General features: G+C 41.2%; 1 protein-coding gene across 2 annotated transcripts in view; it reads right to left on the bottom strand.

The window, feature by feature from the left end:
* AFF2 (ALF transcription elongation factor 2) overlaps positions 1 to 22,001 on the bottom strand; it is a 403,259-nt gene that overhangs the window by 30,972 nt on the left and 350,286 nt on the right. The window contains exons 10-13 of one of the 2 annotated variants that reach the window (XM_054040357.1): positions 13,581 to 13,743; positions 12,036 to 13,055; positions 9,041 to 9,165; positions 1,979 to 2,204 (exon numbers count right to left, since the gene is read on the bottom strand). In XM_054040357.1, the coding sequence (XP_053896332.1) occupies positions 1,979 to 2,204; positions 9,041 to 9,165; positions 12,036 to 13,055; positions 13,581 to 13,743 (1,534 nt within the window). The remainder of the gene's footprint in view (positions 1 to 1,978; positions 2,205 to 9,040; positions 9,166 to 12,035; positions 13,056 to 13,580; positions 13,744 to 22,001) is intronic. The other variant, XM_054040358.1, reaches the window with a different exon arrangement.

The raw sequence follows: 22,001 nt of genomic DNA, 5'->3' as shown, positions 1-22,001 counted from the left end.
ATTTTCATGCCCCTTGAATTTTCTAAGCAGTTTTTTTTTGTTTCTTTTCATAGATGTTAAAGAAGAAGCCTTTGAAACTGGTTCCTTTGCAACCCTACTTTTCATTGTTGACCGATATCTATTAAAAACCGCATTGCCTATCTAGACAAAACTTGGCAGAGAGGAGGCCCCTGAGGAGAACTGCTCAAATGGGAAGATTTTTAAAAGAATGTGGAATTTATGGTCATTTTTAGCTGTTATTCTCATAATAGCTCAAGTTTATGGACTGTGCATGCAAACTAACCTGATTGATGGAGGCCAGGTGCACGCAAGCCGGATAGATGGGAGAGTCTGGGTGCACAGAAGTCTGATTGATGGGATGTGGGGGTGATGGACACATACAAGGCTCACTGGTTGATGGGGACCAGGTGCACATAAGTGTGACTGGTTCAGAGGAAGAGGACGAGAGGGGCTGGGCATGAGCAAGCCTGGTTGGTTGATGCTTAGGGAGTGAGTACATGCAAGCCTGACTATTTGATTGAAAAGGGGAGGGAGGGAGAAAGATTGGTGCACACAAGCCTGATTGATGGGGCCCAATGCAGGCAAACCTGATTGATAGTAAGTTCAAAGCTGATTGGGCGTACATAAAACCTTCCCCAGGAGGAGCTATGCTTTTCTGTCAGATTTTATCCTACAGCAGAGCAGGCCTCATGCACAGCTGCTGATGGATAAAAAATATTCTCATGTTGCACTTCTAATGTCCCCACTTCCCCTCCCCTCACCCCTCATTCAATGCCCATCCCTTATTAAGCATGACAAGAAACCAAGGGAACTCCCACACAAAAGACTTTGCTGTGAAGTGCGAAGCACTGCTACACATAGAACATGCCTGACACAAGAGCAAGGAGATGGGAAGTGAGGCCACCTAGCAGCACAGAACATTTTCTCCTTCACTCACAACCATCCATCCCTTGTCATTTCAGCTACCTTATACCATGGAACGTGAACAGCAACCACCACTCTACTCTCCATAGGGATGCCACTCCTTCTGCACATGCTCCTTTACTGACCTATCTTCTCCTGCCACAGTCAACCCCTGTGCCAAACCTCAACAACTGCTAGTGTTGGGGGATAGAGTAACCTGGTAGAAGGATATACCCATACAGGCGAAAGCAGGGCAGAGTTCAGATTGTGTCGTGTGGTCTGTAGTTTAATGGGAAAGCGCATGCCTGGGGGTGGAGGATGAGACGGTCTGTAAAGTTAGAAACTTAACTTGTTATTGCTTTGCTATTGTGGGTTTGTGTCAGGCATTTAATGGGGGTAACAACCCTCACTACTCCACAACAGAGAGTTTTGTGTATTATGTAGGTATCCCAGTCAGAAAGGTCTTGAGTTGGCAGAAACCAAATCAAAGCAAACAAAGGGAAGGAGGAAAGCAGATGAGGGGAAAAAAAGCAATTCAGGAGGTAGCTCATGGTAGAAATGCAGGTGCTCAGATATTTGGTCCCTGAGTGTGGTACACACAGGCAATTTTTCAGCGGATTTTTATTGGGCGGTCAGTTCAATCTGCAATGCTTAGTTTAGCTACAGTGCTTAATTACCAGCTGAGAATTTGGGGCTATTAGTCATAAGAAATATGCTAACACTATAGAAAATTCATCAAAGATTTTTTTTTCTTTATGTGTGTGGTTAAAACTACACAGGCAGGAGGAGTAATTGCAGATAGTCCACTGCTGTAAATCTAGCCTATAAAGTGGAGGGACCAGGTGTTCTAGTCAGTTACACACAATGTCAAATGGATGCTTAATGCCGATCTAAAAATGGAACTTGCAAGAGAGCTTGTGTACTGCTCTCAAGCGCTCCATGCCTAGCCACTCTTCGTGGGGTTACAGAAGGATTTAAACACAGATATTAAAAAAAAGAGAGAATCAAACAGAACAAAGCTTAGTTACTTTTGTTTTATCTTGTTCACTTTCAGCAGCTCCGACCAGTTACTTACACAGATTCCTTTGGGGTGCGAAGAGGATTTGTTCTCATTCTTTCCGAATTTAGAAGAGGAGGAAGCGCTGCCGGTCTGCAAGGAGTTTGTGACGCTGTTCTCTTGGCTGAAGGAGCCGTTGTCACTGCTGTGCCGCCTGTGTGCTGGCTCATCCAGCAGCGGGGATAACGGAGGAGGGAACAACTTCTCTTCTCTTTTCTTAGTCACCTTTTTAACTGAACTCCCGCTGCAGGGACACAGACAAGAAGTGGTTGTGGGACAAGCCTTTGGGTATTTTTAAATTCTCTGCATCACCAAGCACTTGATATTATTTAACTGGAGGCCAGATTCTGTCTTCATATAACTATGAGTAGCAGGAGGCCAGTGAAGGTATAAAAGCTACTCTTGCCTTCTTTGCCTCTTCAATGACGGCAAAGGCCCTTTGTTTTGGGGGAGGACTATTTTGTTTGACTGTATTAATACAGTTGTGGACACTTGAAACACTATACTGAGTCAGTTGTCATCACGGAAGGCATAGGGGCCTGATCCCCCAAACCACTTAAGCAGATGCTTAACTTTATACATAGGAGTAGCCCTATTTGAGGTTAAAGGGACTATTCTCATGCGTAAAGATAAACATTTTAAATGCATTGCTGGATTGGGGCCCATATGCCTGCTCTTAGCAAATATCCATCATACAGTACAGCATGTGAATGAAGAAAATGGTTTGTAACAGCTACCAAACAATAACCATAACAATAACATGAAATTATTTCACTTCACGAGTCAAAGTGATGTGCCCCACTACAGAAAATGATTCAGAGCAGCTGGCAAAAGCTCTTGAGCGAATACCGGTTAATGAATGAACCTGGTTTAGAAAATAAATATGTTTTTAACGTGAAAGCTGACACAATGCTATGGTTGACTGCCTGTTTTGTATAGAAGAATGGTCACTAGTGTAAAAACTGCAGCTATGTTACCCCCCCGACCGTTTAACATGTTAATTTGGTCATGGATTTTTATTTTAGTTACTGTCCTAGTCCAGTCTATGAAGATTACTTGAATTTTAATCTTTTCTCAGACAACTAATATTGTACTGCAGAGTCATTTACTTTTCATGATTATTGAGTAAAATTTTCAATAGCAAATTAAGTTAACAAAAATGTATGTGTCCCCCTTAGTCAATTTCAGTAAGTGTCAGGAATTATAGATTTACAATACCTCAAAGCAGCAAATCAGAGAGGAACAAGCAATGCAAGCTACCTAATTCCTCAATCTGGTGATATTCGATACCATCCTCCTTATTCCAGCCTGGCTGTGTTCCACAATGTTACCAATTTGAATGATAATTGTGTCTATTTCAATCATTTTCTAATTGTGGCTTTTGTGTCAATTTTAATAATACGAAAGTGTATTAATATTCCTGAAACCTTAGTAGACTATAATCAAACAAAACCCCGATACACGGTATTGTCATTGCCACTCAGAGGCATTTTCAGTACAATTAATATATGGATAAAATTATCCTGTTGAAAGCTCTTCATTATATGAAAGCTTTTCAGAACAAGGGACCTTCACCAGCACAGCCTGTCTATGGTCTTACAATAGGAAGGTTATGGATACTGACTGCACAGCAGAGGGTTTTACTCAGAAAACAGGTTGGTCAGCTGACTAAGACCAAATGAAAACAGCTGTGTACCAGGCAGTTGGGGAACTGCTAGAGAAGGTTGGGGAAGATTTGCCAGAAAACTTTTCAGAAAGTTCTCATTCAAAGCCTTCCTGGCATCCCTCCGATCTCCAAAGTGCACTGTGGTGCTCATGTGAATTACCACAGTTCTAGGTTATAACAACACTCAGCTACACATTTGTTATCTCATTGTACAGTTGGGAAACCTGACACAGGAAGGCCACACAGTGAGACCAAGTTAGTGGGAGAGCTAGGAGCAGGACACTCACACCTCCTGATTCTTAGACCAGCCTCCTATCCATTGGACCGTACTGTGAGTGAAGAGATAGACTGGCAGCTCTGGCCTAGCCTGAGACTAGGGGGGAAGGATAGCTCAGTGGTTTGAGCATTGGCCTGTTAAACCCAGAGTTGTGAGTTCAATCCTTGAGGGGTCCACTTAGGGGTCTGGGACAAAAAAATCAGTACTTGGTCCTGCTAGTGAAGGCAGGGGTCTAGACTCAATGACTTTTCAAGGTCCCTTCCAGTTCTAGGAAGTAGGATATCTCCATCCATGTGTGTGCCTGTGCCAATAGGGCACTGGGAGGTAGGTAGGAAATGGAGTCCACTTATGAAAGAAAAGCAAAGGTGGGGTTTGTGATCCTATCCCCACGTTGGAAAGTCCAAGGGGCTCATCTTCTCCCCCCTAAACATTTTGTTGGGGAAAAGAGAGTTGGGTCTGATGGGCCCACTTCAAAAGTTTTTTGCAGAAAGACTGAAGGTCACTTAATCCCCCACTTTAGAATCTAATCCAGCCCCTGCTTTAGGATGTCAAGGTTATTCAGAGCCTCCCTTCATAGTTTCATAATCCAGCTGTTGGAATTCAGGCTGTGTGGAGTCTATCACTATGACCTTTGGAAGGGGGCAATCTTAGGCAGCCACATAACAACCTAACCAGGATTACCCAGTTGCTGCTACTAAAGGGGAAGTTAATGACACCTAGAATAGGCTTAGCGTTGGTGGTTGGGTAGCTGGAAAAGGCAGCAGCTAGTCTCCTGGCTAGCGTTCGTATATATTTCAGAGAGCTGGCCTCCGTTTTGGGGGTATTGCCTAAAATTTTGCACCTACACCTCAATTGTTAAGGGCACCTCAGTTACAGGTGCGGCGACTCAGATTTGACATACAAGTCATTCTGTGGGAGGTGGGGCCTCAACCTAGCCACCCCAAAAATATTCCTCTGTGTGTGTGTGTGTGTTTATTTTTTATATTTATACACACACACAGGAATATTTTATCTATATCTATATATAAAAATGAAAACAACAAAAGTCCTTCGGCTGTTTCAGCCCCAGATGCAGTTATGCATTTCCTTAGTTGCCCTTTAAATACAAACAGGGTTTCAGGAAAATTAACTTTTGATAGCAATGTTATCCACTTCAGATTCACGATGTTAACAATAACCTCCATGAAATCAATTGTTACCAGTAGTTAACTGGACTGTCACTTTGCTTTGGGCTATTAATGAGCTAACAAACTGGTCTTTCATTGCAGTAATCACTAATTTTGAATTAATTTATTGCAATAATCACCTGGACTCAATGATTTAATTTGCTGACATGATTGTCAGTTAAATTATATTGATAATCAAGTGAGAAATGTAAAAATGCATGAAAAAATACAAGCAGAACTGATGGTCTTGTGGCTGCAGGGTTTAATCTTTGTGTCAGAGAAGGCCAATTATCAAGGAATGAGAAGTCTCCCTGTCTGGTTTTTTCAGTCTTGTTTATTGTACGGTATGAAGCAAGCCACAAGGGAGTCAGTGTATGAAGGATGAAGAATTTTCATCTACTCTCGAATTTCAAGAGGCCATTCTTTACCCTTACTTTATCCACTCATTGTAGTCTGCTATAGTATCTCTGGCCCATTAGTGAGACAAAGCCATTGTCTATGCAATCACTTGGCTTTACCTTCCTTCCACTCTCCCTGTCCCCAAAGAAATGCTTCACACTGATGGTGTATCTAATCTTCTGCAGGGGGTTAGCAGGGAAAGGTCACTCTCACATTAGGTTGGACCATGTGGCAGCAACTGAATGAAGCTGAAGTCTTTGTCACAGATGTACTAGGGCAGTTTTATTGTGAACAACTCTATAATGAAAGCTGTCATGACTACCCAAGGGACCAGCAAATATATGTTGCCTAGTACAGGTGCATCTTTAACTAAAGGTCAAACAAACGTATACTGAAAATCTTGGAAATACTCTAAAATGATTGCTTAAGACAGACTCTTGTCTGCTAGATGTTGTGCATGTTTGGGCTGTATGGGTTTAATTTGAAAACCAGGCTCCTGTATCTGCAAATAACTGCTGGTGTCATTACACATGTACAAATGCTGGCAAGTAGCTGTCTAATAACTGGACTGTCCTCACAAATTAGGCAGTTAGACATTAATTGCCATCACCTGCACGTAGAATTAATTATACCTGCAAAATTGCTCTTGCAAGTAAAGATAATAAAATAATAACAAAAATAAAATTGCTAGTACAAAACGGTTGGCTGATCTATTACATTAAAAAAAAAACCTCTGTATGCTTAGTGTCCGAAGCACTCTCTAGAAAACAGATATTTAGGTCAACTTGAGATCCTATACTCTAGGAATACAATACTTAATTTCTGAACCACTAAATACTCTCTCCTCTCTGCTTCTGTTACCCTGTGGACTTAATAAGGAAAGATTGTACAAAAAATGTTATTTGTCTGCCCTAAAATGAAAAATCAAGATGGAGTTAATAAAATTTTCATCAAGTATATATAAAATTAATGCATCCGATCCTCCCTAACCTACAAACTTTACAATTCACAGTAAAAAAAAAAAAGGTTGTCTCCTCCCACTTTTCAGAAAGATTTAGTATCCTAGGGAATGACCCTAAACCCACAAGTGAACGGAAAGACTCCCAAGTGTAATAAGGAGATTTCATGTTACTAAAAATACATTCGCTAGCACATTATGACATATTAGAAATAATTATAATTGAACTGTAATTATTAAAATAATTATATATAGTATATCTTGCTTCAGATCTGGGAAAAGACAAACACTCAGGATTATGTATGAGAATATACAATCACATGGATACCTAATTGTTTATGCAATTACTATGGCTGTATAATGAAAATGGGGTATTTGTGAGTGCAAGTGGTTATTAGGTGCATAACTGACCATCTGAGAATGCAAACACCCAGTTTACTTGTGCAGTTATGGAAACAGCATGTGCAAATTAGGCATTTAATTGCCAAAACATTGATGCGTGTGGCTTTCTGAAAACCTGTCTTTGTGATATGGTATCGTTGCTTGTTCTGTTGTTTCTGTTCACTGACGGCCAGGTTGAAAGGTAATTAGGCACTTTTGAAAATCCTAGTAGGCACCTATTGCATTGCTAGGCACCTAAATACTTTTAAAAATATAACCCTCTGGATCCTGGTACCTCAGTCGGATCTGTGTGGGTGGATCCCTGTGCCCAATGGGGATCTGCATACATGCAAAGATTAATTCACTCGGACATGATAGTAGGATTGGGCTTTACTTGCTATATCACAATTGTTCTCACAATAATTAAATACAGATTATCAAGGCTCTACTGTATTAATATGGGAATAAAATTTGGGGCTTAAGTGACAAGCCTCTCTTTTACTGTTTTGCCACTGCTTTATTATTTCCCCCCTACCTTTGAATCAGTGACTAGTTTGGACTCATTTTTTGTACTTTATCCCTGATGGAAAATGGAACTGCTCCTGAATGTTTAAAAATAATCTGGGGCTATGGAGAAATTTGTCATTACACATTCAATCCCCTAGTCTTGGGATCAGGGTTGATCTACATTCAGCTGCACATCACTGGGAGTTGCAGACCTGAATTATCAAACAACAGAGGATTTGTTTAAAACGAACTCGGAAGATATTAATAATGAACTCGACGTGATCCAGGCCTCAATCACGTCAGTGGCTAAGGAGTCAAAAAATTTTGGTTCACAATTCACAGCGGGCGAGAGAAAAAGCTAACATATGGAAATAACTATTGATGGACACAATTATATTTTAACCGACAATACCAAAGGCTTGAAAGCTCTAAGGAATCAAATTAATGACCTGGAAAACAAGCTCAAATTAAGAAACATCAGGTTGGGGGTGGATCCCTAGGGCTTATTTGAGACAGGAAAAGAATTTTTTTTAATGGATAATGGAAGTGGTGGGGATGGATAATTTTTGATTCCCTCTGCAATATATCTCAGCTCATTGTATTTTCAGGAATGACAATTGGGAACACCCATCATGATGCTTGCTAAATGTGCAACATGTTATGAACCACACCATCACCTGCAAATTATCTGCCTTTTCCAAACTCAACGACATAGAGGACCAGACTCTGATCTAATTTTCAGTGGTGTAAATCTGGACAAAGCGGAGTTACTCTGTAACTAAAGCAGTATAAATAAGTTTATAATCTGCTCTGTAGACTTCATAATGGCTTTAAAAGATGCAAATTAAAAAATTAATTTCAGAACTTCTTCATAAATTTAAATATTGCCACTATGATACCTTTTCCCCAAGATCATGTACTTTCTGGGCCTGAATCTTTGCTTGCACCAGTGGAAATCAGAAGTTACACCTCTGAAGCCAATAAAGTGCAAAACTGATAGGCTTTCTCTCTATTTACAGAATGTTAATCCTGTGATTATAATAATATTAAATGTCATTCATGCGGTGCCTGATTGCTGATGCATTATAGCCATTTCAAACAAAATGCAATACTTCAGAGAGATACCAATTATACGGTTATATGTACCCTGCAAAAATAAAGTGCTACTTAAAGTTAAGTACTTTCTACTAGCTTTGTATTGTGTGAGGTTAACATGCCAGGACTCCACTAGGCATTTGGCAGGACTGTTCCATAGTTCAGGCGGAATCATATTTTGAATAAGGACTTTGTTCCATAACTAGAATCAGACAATACTGTAACAAAAACATCATTTTATTTTATATATGTCTATTTATAAAGGGGAAAATCCTGATCCCACTGAGGTTAATGGCAAAACGACTGTCGGTTTCAGTAAAACCAAGATTTGGCCCTCAGAAAACAGATTTCTTTTTCAGTAGAAAACTCCCGGTGTTCAGGGTAGGGATAATCAGGGCTGCATGGACCTGGCTGAGAGCACTTTAGTGCCTCGGTGATACTGTGGTTTCCGCAAGCGCAGCAAAAGGATAGCTCAAGTCCATTCAGAAAACATGGATCCCTCTACATGACAGATGGGAGCAATGATACCTAAGCCACTGGGCAACACCCAGGCTTTATCACAGAGTTCCACAACAAATGCTTTTGCAGAGCACAGTTATTAAATCACAGCTCAGTATTAAGAAATACTTACTCTTTAGTGCTGGTTAATCTGTGATTAGGTATCGGAGAAATACATGGTGGAAGTAGGCATGAGGCTGAGGTGTCCTCCAGACGCTGTTTCTTGGTTTCACCAAACGTATCCAAGCTTTCGGACTGCTTGAACAAAACAAAAACAGCTTGAAAAATGCAGCATCTAAGCACAAATTCTCCTTACCATTAAGAGAAAGTCAAGAATCTCAGCATATTTCCTTTGTAGTAGCAGCAGCTAAAATACTGATATCTACAATAGGTCCACACTTACCCGGTAGTTCGGCGGCAAGCAAATCGACTTCTGGGTTCGACTTATCGCGTCTTGTCTGGACGAGATAAGTCGAACCCGGAAGTGCTCGCGGTCGACTGCGGTACTCCAGCTCGGCGAGAGGAGTACGCGAAGTCGACGGGGGAGCCTGCCTGCCGCGTCTGGACCGAGGTAAGTTCGAACTAAGGTACTTCGAACTTCAGCTACGTTATTCACCTTAGTTGGAATTGGGGGGTTAGTGTAGACCTGCCCTTAGAGAAGTGAAAATAACTAAAAAAAAAAAAAGGCCTAAATGTGCTGATCTGTATTGCAAACACATGACTAAGTTATATAACAGCTAACCCAGCTGGATAATTGTAAAGCAAATGCCTCACTTTACTAGAGTTTGCTTCTGTATTGCATCATAATGAATAAATAATCAAGATCTCAGGACCTGATCCTGCAAAATCTTATTCACATGAATATCTTTTACTCATTAATAGACTTGAAGTCAATGAGACAGCTTTCAGGAGTAAGGATTACTCAGATGACTGAGAGGCTGCAGCCCTGAGCCTGAAAATGGTAGTGATTAGCAAGGGGTAGATGGTTCAAAATTTACCTTGACAGATTCCCTGTTGCATGACCTCAGTGCCTGAACTAAGAAGATATAAGTAAAGCTGATTACTGCTCTATCACTGGAACCTTCATGCCGTCTCTCAAGCCCATGCGCTTGTGCCTTAAATAAATCTTTTAATAAAATGATTTCGAAACCCAAATCAGTCTCTTCATGCCATGTTTTAAACACGTGCAGCACGAACCCTAATTGACTTCCTTCCTCCTGCGTCACCGTGAGCAGCGATAGTGATGAGCATACAACAACCAAAATGGAAGAGAAAGGGCTATTTTAATACTCAGCTGAGTATTTTTAGTCTAGCGGAACACCCAAGCATCCCAGAGAGTGTACCTTTTCATCATGGCAGTTCCTGATCCAAAGTTCCAGCTAATGCAGTGAGGAGATCCCCCCAACTCTTTTAGATAACTCATAGACTCATAGACTTTAAGGTCAGAAGGGACCATTATGATCATCTGGTCTGACCCCCTGCATGCTGCAGGCCATAAAACCATCCCTACCCCTTCCCTAGACTCTGCTGTTGAAGTCCCCAATCCTGTTTTAAGTGACTTCAATCGGCAGAGACCCTCCTGCTAGAGATCCCTGCCCCATGCTGCGGAGGAAGGCGAAAAACCTCCAGAGGCTCAGCCAATCTACCCTGGAGGAAAATTCCTTCCCGACCCCAAATATGGCGATCAGTAAGACCCCGAGCATATAACCCATCATATTCCTTGAGCCCTAGGTTTAGCTACCAGTACTGTAGTCTTCTTCTAGCCAGGATTCTTACTGACTATCACCCCACTGAGTTAGCAATCCTACAAGTTATTAGCGTATTATTCGCATAAACCTCAGCACACATGTGCACACACACAAAATACACATTCACAAAATGCCTTTCTTTCTGCATAATTTTAATTCATAGACCAGAGTAAAAGCAGAGATTCAGCTCCTGCAGACCTTACTTGTGAATATTCCCACTTAAGTCAATGGGAGTATTCACATGAGTAAGGGCTGCACGCCTTTGTCATGCATTAACTCCCTCCTTCTATCATCAGACTACTCTAAATCAGCATTTTAATGCTGTTCAGGAAGCCAATAGAACTGACAGCCGAAGTCACATTCCCAATGATTTATAAAATTTGGGGTATAAAAATCTTAAATGATGTCTTCTCTCTGAGAGACCAGAGCATAACCATTTCAGCTGGAAAATCCCTCTACAAAAATTCATTTATGATATAAAACCTCCCTTTCTTTTCTGAAAGCACATTTTAGTTTGAAGCATACTGTCATATCCCACAGGACAGGATACCCTGGGGCATAAATAACATAAAACACATGATAAAACATAGTCCCTTAAGTAAAAATATATTCTGCGTTTCAGGTAGTTGCAAAAGGGGAGCAGCTAGTTAAGCAAATCGTATTTCTAGAAATCACCTTTGTTTATATAACAAAATTATATTTTTAAAGTCAGAATTCACCGGTGGCATAAGCCAGCACAACTCCATTGACTTGAATGAAGCAGTGCCTAAGTCAGTGGTGAATCGGCTTGTAACTCTCCAGACAATAAAAACCTGCCTTCTAAACAGAAGTCACATTTTCTGGGTACACTCAATCCTCAGTAATTTGCACTAGTTCTTGGGAATCCCACTGCAGATTACTGAATACTGCAAATGAATGGGAAAGTGAGCAACTGCAATGGAAAAGCACAAAAGACACATCACCACATATACACTGTTCATTGATTTTGACAGTTAGAGTTTGGTTTTAAGTAGTTGATGATGAAAATTCGCAATGCACTGGTAAATGTAGTATAGCAACTTTTGTAAAAAAACAATCATGCCTTAGTAATCGGATACCTCTCTATAGAACTGTTTCTTCAATTAAATCTTTGCGGAGAGGTTTTGGGGCAGGTATGAAGAAATGCCGATGATTGAGGTTCAGGGTGACCAGACAGCAAGTGTGAAAAATCGGGACAGGGGGTGGGGGATAATAGGAGCCTATATAAGAAAAAGACACAGAAATCGGGATTGTCCCTATAAAATCAGGACATCTGGTCACCCTACTGAGGTTCTATCTGGAACCTACCCAGCTGACACACGGAAATGAAGTGGTTTCCCTTGGACTATAAAAATTACTTACCTTGTGCTTCCTTTTGGATTTTGTGGCGGGCTTTTCAGCGGCTGCGGTGGGGGACTCTCGAGATTGTCGCCTGTGTTTCACATTTGCCTCTCGCGGTTCAGTTTTCACACTCACTGTCTCACCAGGGTCTTGTCCGGGTATTCTAGAGAGTAAACTAAGATCTATTTTCACCCAAAGGGATTTGAGTTCTTCAAATTCCCTCAGTGGGGACAGAAGTTCATTTTGCACAATTGGGATCGGTGAAAAGAGTTGTTCCTCTAAATCATTGCTGGTCTGGTCTATTGATGTGTTGCTGCTGTTGCTAGTTAAACTACTTACACTGAGGATGTTACTACTGGAGTCTTTTACTTTGAGGCCATTGGCAGGCCCACTGAAAGCTGGTAATATTTTAGCCTGCAGGCTCTCTTCCTGGTCTGTGTTTGAATCAGAAGTAGACGAATCGGTTTCAATAAATTCACGGGATTTAGGGACAGTTTTGCTAGGGCCTCTGTACTTTTTCTTCTCAGAAGCAAGTCCCGTGCTAGTCCGTGGTTCTTTTCTTGGAGCTGTCTTTCCAGCTGTTGCTTTTGTGCGAACCTTTGGCTGCTCTGGTGGTTCCTGTGTATCTTTTTCTTTGGGAGTGTTGCTGGTATTATTTGGTTTGGGCCAGTTATACTCTTCTACACTGGAAGTCCTTTCTACCTTTTTGGGTTGCTTTTTCCCAGGAGTCCTTTGTGAAGTTGGCTCATTATAAGCTGGTGACTTCTGCTTGGAGCTTTTCGCCTCTGGAGTTTTCTGGGCAACTCGTGGTTTGGCTTTCTCCCGGATGGGACTAAGGACGGCCCTGTCTTTGGAATCGGTCTGGGGCAGACTGTTATTAAGCTTCCCTTTGTTTTGTCCTTCAGTCTGTTGGCTGCTCTGAGACTGAGAACTGTTCTCACTATGAGTCTCATTTTGGTTGTTGATAATGGTCTTGTTATGGGGATTCACTTTATTTAGCCATTTATCCAGCTGCCACTTGTTTGTTGAAGGAGGTTCAGGCTGCAGATCGGAGAACGATAGGAAACAAATCTTAGAGAAGCAATGCATTTTAGTTTAAACCACAATTACACTTTTAACACAGCCTTTTATTTCAGTCAACCAGCGGTTATTGCTACTTTTACTATAGTATTTATGGTTAATTAGGCTTCCTCATCTAGTTTCCAATGTGGCCCTGGAGAAATTTAATATAACGAAAAAGTTAAGCAGGTCCCTGAAGATGTATTTTTTGTCATGGTGCCTTTCCTTAGTCCCAGACAAATACTGTGCCAATAAAATCTTCTCTGGTACTGGGCAAAAATCTAAATATTTCTCTGAAGTAACTGAAATGTGGGCCAGAAGGTTTTCCCCAAAGCTAAAATGAGTTTGTGGATCATGTGTTTGATAGCACAAAGGGAGAAGAAAGCAAATAACAGTAAACAGAATAGAACTTCTATGTTTTCTGAAGGATAAAAGGATTTCGCTTTCAGTGACAAGGTTTTTTCCTGAGAGTGTACTGGAAGAAGGGGCTTGAATTCATAGCTTTACCTCCGGAGTTGCGCTGCGTGACTCTTCGTTACACTCACTGTCACTGGAACTGCTTTCGCTGTCGGAATCGGACTCGGAGCTGCTCTCGGACTCACTTGAGCTCCCAGAGCCTCCGCTGGAATGTGCTAAAACTGCACCGTGTGCTGTCTGCAAAGGAAGGCCACTGTGGGGAAAGACAGACATTCAGTTGAATATGCTATTTGACCAATTTTTATTTTAAAAGTCTAACCTAGGAAAATTGATGGTGATAACCCTGATCTTATTGTCCGTACTCTGCCACAATTCCCATTCACTTCATTTTGACTCCACAGAGTCTCAAATGGGAATTTTGCTCAGTAAGGACTGAAAGATCCAGCCACCATTTGTAAATACTTTGGGTTTATGCTTCACGGGACACATTTATGATGCTGTTAATAATAAATAATAATAACAACAACAATCCAATGAGAAACAGCTTAGTGCCACAAGCCTGAGCTTATTAGTGTGAGGGTTGCAAAAACTAACGCTCATACTTAAATAATTTACAAATGGAAAAAATGGTCTCTTCATTTTTTGTCAGTACATTCATAATTGATGTCCAAATGAGAGACATTAGGCAACTAATATTGAACATAACGCTTCATTTTAAATGAACACTTTTTAGTGTTTTACACCGTAGGATACAAAAGCTACATATTTATGACAACTCTCCAGAGGTTCCACGGAGTCTTTATTTGTAGCTGGTTTTTCCACCCATGCTTGTGATAGTGCACTAAGGACATGGAGCTCCTGTTGGAAATGAACATTCCTAGAGCACTTACTTTTCAGCACTCCCCCACTCCCCTTCCCATTTATGAAAAGGCTCTCTGCTATCATCTTTTTCCGCATTTATTTTAACACCAATGGGTGTAAAGGAACCCTGTTTTTAGTATTATGGAAGTTTGCCAATCAGAGTCTTTAAAAACTCATTTTTAATTTTCAGATTGTTGTCAGAGAGATAACCATAAGATTTTATGTCTGTTCAACTGATCTATACTGCAACTGATTGATTTTAAATTTGTGAAGCTGACAAAGCAAAGTGTTTGAAAACTGACACAGTTTGCTAGTACTCCTTTATGGATACTCAATACTTCACCTTAATATATCAGATGATGTGTGAGTCCCATACAGAAACATCTTTGCAAGCCTAGGAGTTTTCTATGAGCGATAATCCTTATTTTACCCTCTCTTAACTTTCTATTCTCCTTTTTTCCAAGGACTCCAGCCACGTATGGAAGTGCTCTCCCGGACCCCAATCAAACCAGTTCAACGTAGGTGAGTACACGAGGAACCCTCACAAGAAAGATGCAGTAAACAATGGACTTGGACTGGTGAGGGCCATAAAAATTCTGTGTCTGATTCCATTCCACTATAGTCAGTGGAAATGTTGCCCCTGACTTCAGTGGCAGCCATATCTACCCCTTAATTCTTCCCTCTTTCTAACCTACTTTCTCTTTCCACCCATGTACTTAGCTGTTTGTACACCCAATACCTCAGCCCATGGCTGGGAACGTAATTATCTCTCTAAGCACTGCAATGCCCGCCCCTCCTCTCACCACTAGTGAGAGTGGAAAAGTCTTCTCACAACATGCTCTCCCATCCTTAAAGAGATTCCTCTTCTAATCTAAATGTTAACGATTACATCTCAAGTGAACTATGCAGATGAAAAGGGCCCTGCTTGGACAGGAAAGAAAAAACATTTCAAAAGAAGTTGTAACTCGCAAGTTTCAAGTATGCTAGCAACCTGGCTAATTTAATGATGCTTGTAATAAACCAACATGTATGCGCACCATTGCCCTCTGTTGGATGGAATCCGAACTGTCCAGATTTGCATTATAGTTTCTCTTTTAATAGCTAGTGCAGATTCATCTTTGACTCTAGAAATAAGAGACTGATGCTTTTTGGAACTGAAGGGTCTAATCATCTATCCCTGACATAGCTGTTAAGGCTTGAGGAGCCACAGTTTCCAGTGTAGCAGAAACCATCACATTCCTAAGTGATCACGAACTTATCACAATATTAACAAATTGTTTCTTACTTGTCACTGACCCAGGTATGAGCACCAAACTATGCTCACTTTGGCCCTTATTTGGGAAAGCATCCCTAGTCAGGAAAGGTGCTTATTCCTATTGAAGTCAAGGTTACTTAAGCGCATGCTTATAGTAAAGAACACGCTAAAGTACTTTGCTGAATTGAGGCCTAAGAATATGGAGGTTCCAAAAATGCAGGATGAAAGTCTGATCAGGTATCCGTCCTGCCATTTTAATAGTTTTGTTATATTTACAAATGTGTCTCATGTCCACTGACAAAACATCTGGGTGCTTTGTGGTTCATTATGAAACAAACTATCCACTTGGGTAGCGACAGACCCTTAACTTAGTTGCTCATTAAATGCACAAAAGTATTTTTAAAAACCCAAACAAAAACCAAACCAAACTAAACCAAACCCAGGGAAACTTCACTCCAATAATTAATAGTAGAACCAGTCAAAAAAAAAAAAAAAAAAAAAAAAAAAAGACTATCAAATGAACATTTTTGCCCACCAGAAAAGAAAAATGGATTAACCAACATCAAAATTTTAGGAATATGGTGATTTTGACCATTTAGTTAATGATTTTTTGGGGGCATTACTGAATTTAAAATGAAATTAGACATTTTGTGCTTCATGTCAAGTTTTGTGAACCAAAAAATTCCAGTTTTCCTTTTCAGTTTTGGGATTTTGTTTGAGGGAGGGGGATGTTTCCTCTTATTTTTCCTCTTTTTACCTTTTTCTGCCTTTTTCAGAAAGAATGGTAATGTGACAAAAATTCATTTTTCACATTTTTCCCCTGCTTTCTAACTAGTGAAAGACAGAAAACAGTAAGAAAGTGTTGGGATATGAGGAAAAACCTGCTTTCCAACTAGAAAAAGGGGGAAACAGTAAAAATGGCTGACAACTAGGTTTTTCCCATCTCATCATACTTTCTACCTCCCCCCTGCTTTCCAGTGGAAAAGAGGTCAGAAAAAGGGAGAGAAAAGGGAACAAATCCATGAAAATCCCAAAATCAAACTGGAAAACCAAAATTTTTCAGTCTCCAAAAATGAAAATAAACCACAAAATGTTGACACATCAATGTGATAATAAATACTTTCATCTGAAAATGTCAAAATGTGTTGGATTGACATTTCTGAACTGAAAATTTTTGGAACTTTTTGTTTTGTGAAAAGTTTCAGTATTTCAACTTTTCATCCCTATTCAGGATGGAAACAAATGTTGAAACCTCACAATTTTCTTACCTGCTGGTATGATTAGCCAGCTATAATTACGACAGTGGTTCTCAAACTGGCCGCGGTTCACCGCTCCAGGCCAATGGGGGCTGTGGGAAGCAGCACGGGACAAGGGATTTGCAGGCCGCCACTTCCCACAGCCCCCATTGGCCTGGAGCGGCGAACTGGGGCCAGTGGGAGCCGCGATCGGCCAAACCTGCGGACCCAGCAGGTAAACAAACTGGTGCGGCCCGCCGGAGGCTTTCCCTACGCAAGCGGCAGCCCCAGTTTGAGAACCACTGATTTACAAGGAAATATGCAAGCTTTATGTGGTGCTCTTTGGGTTCCCAAATGACACAGAGCAAATGAAATAATAATAATAATACCTTGCTTTTATCTAGTGTTTTTCCTCAGTAGAGATCAAAGTGCACTACCAAGGAGATAAGCACCATTATCCCCATTTTATAGATGGGGAAACGGAGGCATAGGGAGGTGACGTGACTTGCCCAAGGTCAATCAGCAGGCCAATGGCCAAACCAGAAATATAATCCATGTCTCCCGAGTCTCAGGTCTGTGCTCTACACCTTAGAAATGCTCTGTTGATGGCAGTGGAAAGTTCACTCTATATTATATCTGATGTAAGGGATAAATACTCCTACAATGGATCAAAATGGGAGAGGCTGGTCTCTCAGTAGTCAGATCCCAGATCATTCAGGCCTTTAGACATAACCTATACTGTGAAGTGTATTTGGAAGTGAATAGGTACTGTAGCCAGTACGTGCACATCTAAAACATGTAGGTGAGGTCTGTAACTGACAGAGAGCTCAAAGGGCAAGAACAAAACCATGGAAATAGATGTCAGACCCAACCTGGCCTTATTTTCTTTCTTGTTGCTCACCATTCCCAGAAAAGTTCTTATGGGTGAAACATTACTGAATAACATAGCTGGACAAGCTTGCAGGAGGAACCGGACAGACTCAAAATGTTTTTTTTACAAAACAACGAGGTCATATTTCTCTTTAATCGAGGCTAATAAAATTATGCCTTAGCTACATCAGGCAGTTTGATGCTGCAGACATCATTACCAAACTAGATTTTTTAAAGTAAACGTATTCACTTTTCATCATGTAGTTTGCATTTAAGAGTAACCCTGTTTATATGCTTGGCCACACAATCAGATAAGACCTGAAATGCTTTTCCTAACATCTCACAAAGCTAAAGATAAAGAACATCTTGCATATAGCTCTATGCACAATCAACTTCTAATAATACTGTTCAGCAGAATAGAAGAACGTATACAGACCTTTCACACACAAGTGAATGGGAAAAAAACCCCTCATTTCTAAGGGGGAGTTGAGTTTAATGGAGAGATTATAGTTCCTTTTAAAAAAAATAAAAATAAAAATCTGCCTTTCCGTGAAAAAATATTGGTTGGTTTGAACTCTCCCCTGAGGCCACTTTTGGCTCTAAGCCTAGAAAGTGGTTTTCTATAAAGATTATGGGGCTGATCCTGAAAACATTGACTCAAGGGAGTAGCGCTTACTTGAGTGGGACTGACTCATATGAGTATGGACTGAACAAATTGAGGTTTGCATCTGTAAGGGAAATGCAAAGCAAGCTTTGCTGTGTTGCTAGGTTCCAGCCTAGGAATGCCAGCCCGGATGAGGTTTGAAACTGATTTAAAGCATTTTATCAACAGGAAGCAAGCCCTCAGAGTGACTAGAGGGGGCAGAAATCTTTGGTATTTGGGCCGCTGAGCTGTTATTTTCCAGTAGGCGCCGAGTGTTCCCTCTGTCTCTGAATATTTACCAACTCCGTTTCTGTCTCATTGGAACCAAAAATAAAAAATGATGCTGCTGCACAAAAGAATGAAACACGGTCTGGGCAAAGAGCGTGCAAATGAAAGACAGTCAATTACTATTGTTTGTGATTGTAGGCCCCAGGGACCTACTATGCAGACACAGAGTGAGAGACAGTCCTTGCCCCAAAGAGCTTGCAATGTGACCAGACAAAGCAAATACTGGAAGTATCATACATCTCTGGCCTTAGAACTGAACCCTGCTCTCCGAAGACCCAGTTGAGTGCCTCTCAAGTTAGCAGGACAAAGTGCTTGGTCCTATTTTTCAGTTTATTCTTCCTTTATAGGGTGACCAGACACCAAATGTGAAAAATCGGGACAGGGGGTCAGGGGTAATAGGAGCCTATATAAGAAAAAGACACCAAAATTGGGGCTGTCCCTATAAAACTGGGACATCTGGTCACCCTATTCCTTTACCACATGCTCCTATCCCAGTACTCTGCACTCTAGCTCCACCCTGCAGGGAAGCAGATTGTGAACTGCGTGCACTGTGACAAGTGACTGTAGCAGTGGGTTTACTGTGAAGAAACAGACACAGAGGGCACCGTACTGAGAGAGGCTCTTTATGACAGCAAAGGCAGCGCTATAGGTATATGCTCCTAGCCATCGCTACTTACACATTGCAGACCGGATTCCCTACCTATTCATTCACCCCAGTGTAAGTGAGACAAATGCCATTGGAGTTACACCCACAGTGTAGTTGACAGCAGGATCAACCCCTCTGACTCCATCCTCTGGCACAGACCATCATGGACACATCTGTGGTTGCCTACCAGAGCAGCTGGCAAGCATGGGGTCAATGGATGAAGCACACAGAAAGGGACTCTGGAGTCAGGTAGGAGGGAAGCTGCTCTTTGTTGTTGGCCTCCAGCAGCTCTCATCCATTCCTCCCCCTTCCCCCAGCCCCATGATCTAGTTTTCTCTTTGTTGGTGCATGTGGGGAAACTCCCTGCCACAAATTCACCACAAATGTTTACAGTGTTTGAGTGTATGACACCTCATGTGTAACTTGATACTCAGCATTGTCGTAGTGGGCACAAAGTACCCGACAGAAAAGGCCCTATGGAGCAAACCAGGCACCAGCATCTAGAACTGGGTTACTGGACCAGTTGATCTCAAGGCAGAGAGTTGCTGAACTGTCTTGACTGCAAGTCGCAGCTGTGCAGCTATCTTAAGACTAGGCCTTAAAATCCACTGCTGAGGTTTCAGTCTTGGTGCTACGGCAAAATTATCCAAAACACCAACAGTATTTCTCTGCAATTTGCTGCCATGGGTGATCTGCTTAAATTTTTAAATTCCCACTTCCACTTCATCTGTTCTCAAAAGTCACCGATTCATTTTCCAAACACCCATTGAAGCAGCTGTGGAGTTATCATGTGCATGGCTTACTATTCTGCATGAAAAACGAAGGACTAATGTGCAATTTAAGCATTCTTTTTTCACCAAGACTGTTATTATATTATTTTCAACACATCATTTACTCTAATATTTTAATAAATGGCTTTCAAGACTAAACCTGGTAGTTACAACAAGATAATGTCTGATTCTAAAAATCATTAACCTCTAATATGTGAAATAATCAACTTATAGTGTGTAAATATATATATCTTTTAAAAAAGCAATTGTGTAACTTCACACGACTGCACTGAAACTCCTCAAAGAACAAAAATGAGCAACAATGTCTAAGACATCTGCCTACATTTTTCACCTATCAGATTTAGCTTCATTAACTGCTGTGAAGAGAATTTAGCTAATTGACTATAGATTCAACAATGGGTTTATTCACCAAAAGTCTTTTTTTTTAAGGAATCCCAGAGGAGTGATAAACTGTCCACTTGTTCAATCATACCCTGTGAAATCAAAATGTAAATATCTGAGAAAACAGACTGCTGCTGGAAGTGGGAAAATGAATATGGGACTTGACTGGGAGTCAATGGTACATCAGTGCCCACAATGCATTTTCACAAGGAGCATTGGTGACAAAGTTGGCAAAGTTGAATCAAAAGAATTAGGTAAGGATAGATGTTTGTATAGAAAAGAAGACTGTAGATGTGAGAGAAAGGCTGGTCTTATGGTTCAAGGCCATGGACTGGAGTTAGAGAATCTCCCCTCAGTTCCCCCTCCAAAAATGGGGATTATAATACTTCTCCTACCCTTTGTCTGACTTTGTCTAGTTAGACCAGTGGTGGGTAACTTGCGGCCCATGGGCCACACACGGCCCATCTGGGTAATCCGCTGGTGGGCCACCAGACAGTTTGTTTACATTTGCACGGCCGCCCGCAACTCCCAGTGGCCGAGGTTCGCCGTTCCCGACCAATGGGAGTTGCGGGAAGCGGCGTGGGCCACAGGGATGTGCTGGCCGCTGCTTCCCACAGCTCCCATTGGCTGGGAACGGCAAACCGCGGCCACTGGGAGCTGCGGGTGGCCGTGCAAATGTAAAAGAACTGTCTGGCGGCCCACCAGCAGATTACCCTGTTGGGTCACATGCGGCCCATGGGCCACAGGTTGTCCATCACTGATTTAGACCATAAGCTCTTGGGGGCAAGAACAACCTCTTGCTATGTTTATGGGTCCCAATCCTGGTTGAGGCCTTTGGGCACTATCATAATACAGTAATAATAGGCCAGATTATGATCCCCTTACTCATACTGAGGACTGCCATAGCTCTTTAAGCACTTCCCATTTACTCTAGTTCATTCTAGTGGGAGCGATTGAGAAGTGAACTACTAACCAGGGTAAGAGTTTCAGAATCTTCACCCAAAAAGTCTATCTGTACAGAATAATCGCACAAATCTCAGAGACTTTAACAGATGTTACTTGTGTGGCTGAATTCTGTGCAAATGTTTAAGAAAAAGTTTCCTTGGATATTTCAGTAGATAATACAGAGACACCTTGCTGATTAATATTTAGTGCCAGAATTTAATACTATAACTGTTCAATAATGAAGTTTTATTTCATTTCTATTCCTGCCCCATTATCAGAAAGTAATAAGCTTTTCTAATTTGAAAGGGAGCCGTCATGGTTTTTATAATGAATTGCTCATGTCTATATCTCCAAACTTAGATATGGCAGCCACGAGATTTTTTTTTTTTAAAGGAAGGATCACTCTGAATGATTTGTTCACTGCCTTCTCATTGGTTAGTATTAAATTATTTATTGCCTAGCTGGCTGGACTCAAATCTAAACTTTCAAAGATCAGGCTGACACAGGAATTGAAACCTGTTTCAAGCCCCTTTTAAAGTATTAATCAGTACCTAGCCCCAGTGAAATGAAATAAGGTGTGGAAATTGTTGCTTTAG

Source organism: Malaclemys terrapin, chromosome 9, assembly GCF_027887155.1.
Source record: "Malaclemys terrapin pileata isolate rMalTer1 chromosome 9, rMalTer1.hap1, whole genome shotgun sequence".
Lineage (NCBI taxonomy): Eukaryota > Metazoa > Chordata > Testudines > Emydidae > Malaclemys > Malaclemys terrapin.
The sequence above is the reverse complement of the archived record's forward strand: the minus strand, read 5'-3'. Positions and strand labels throughout refer to the sequence as shown.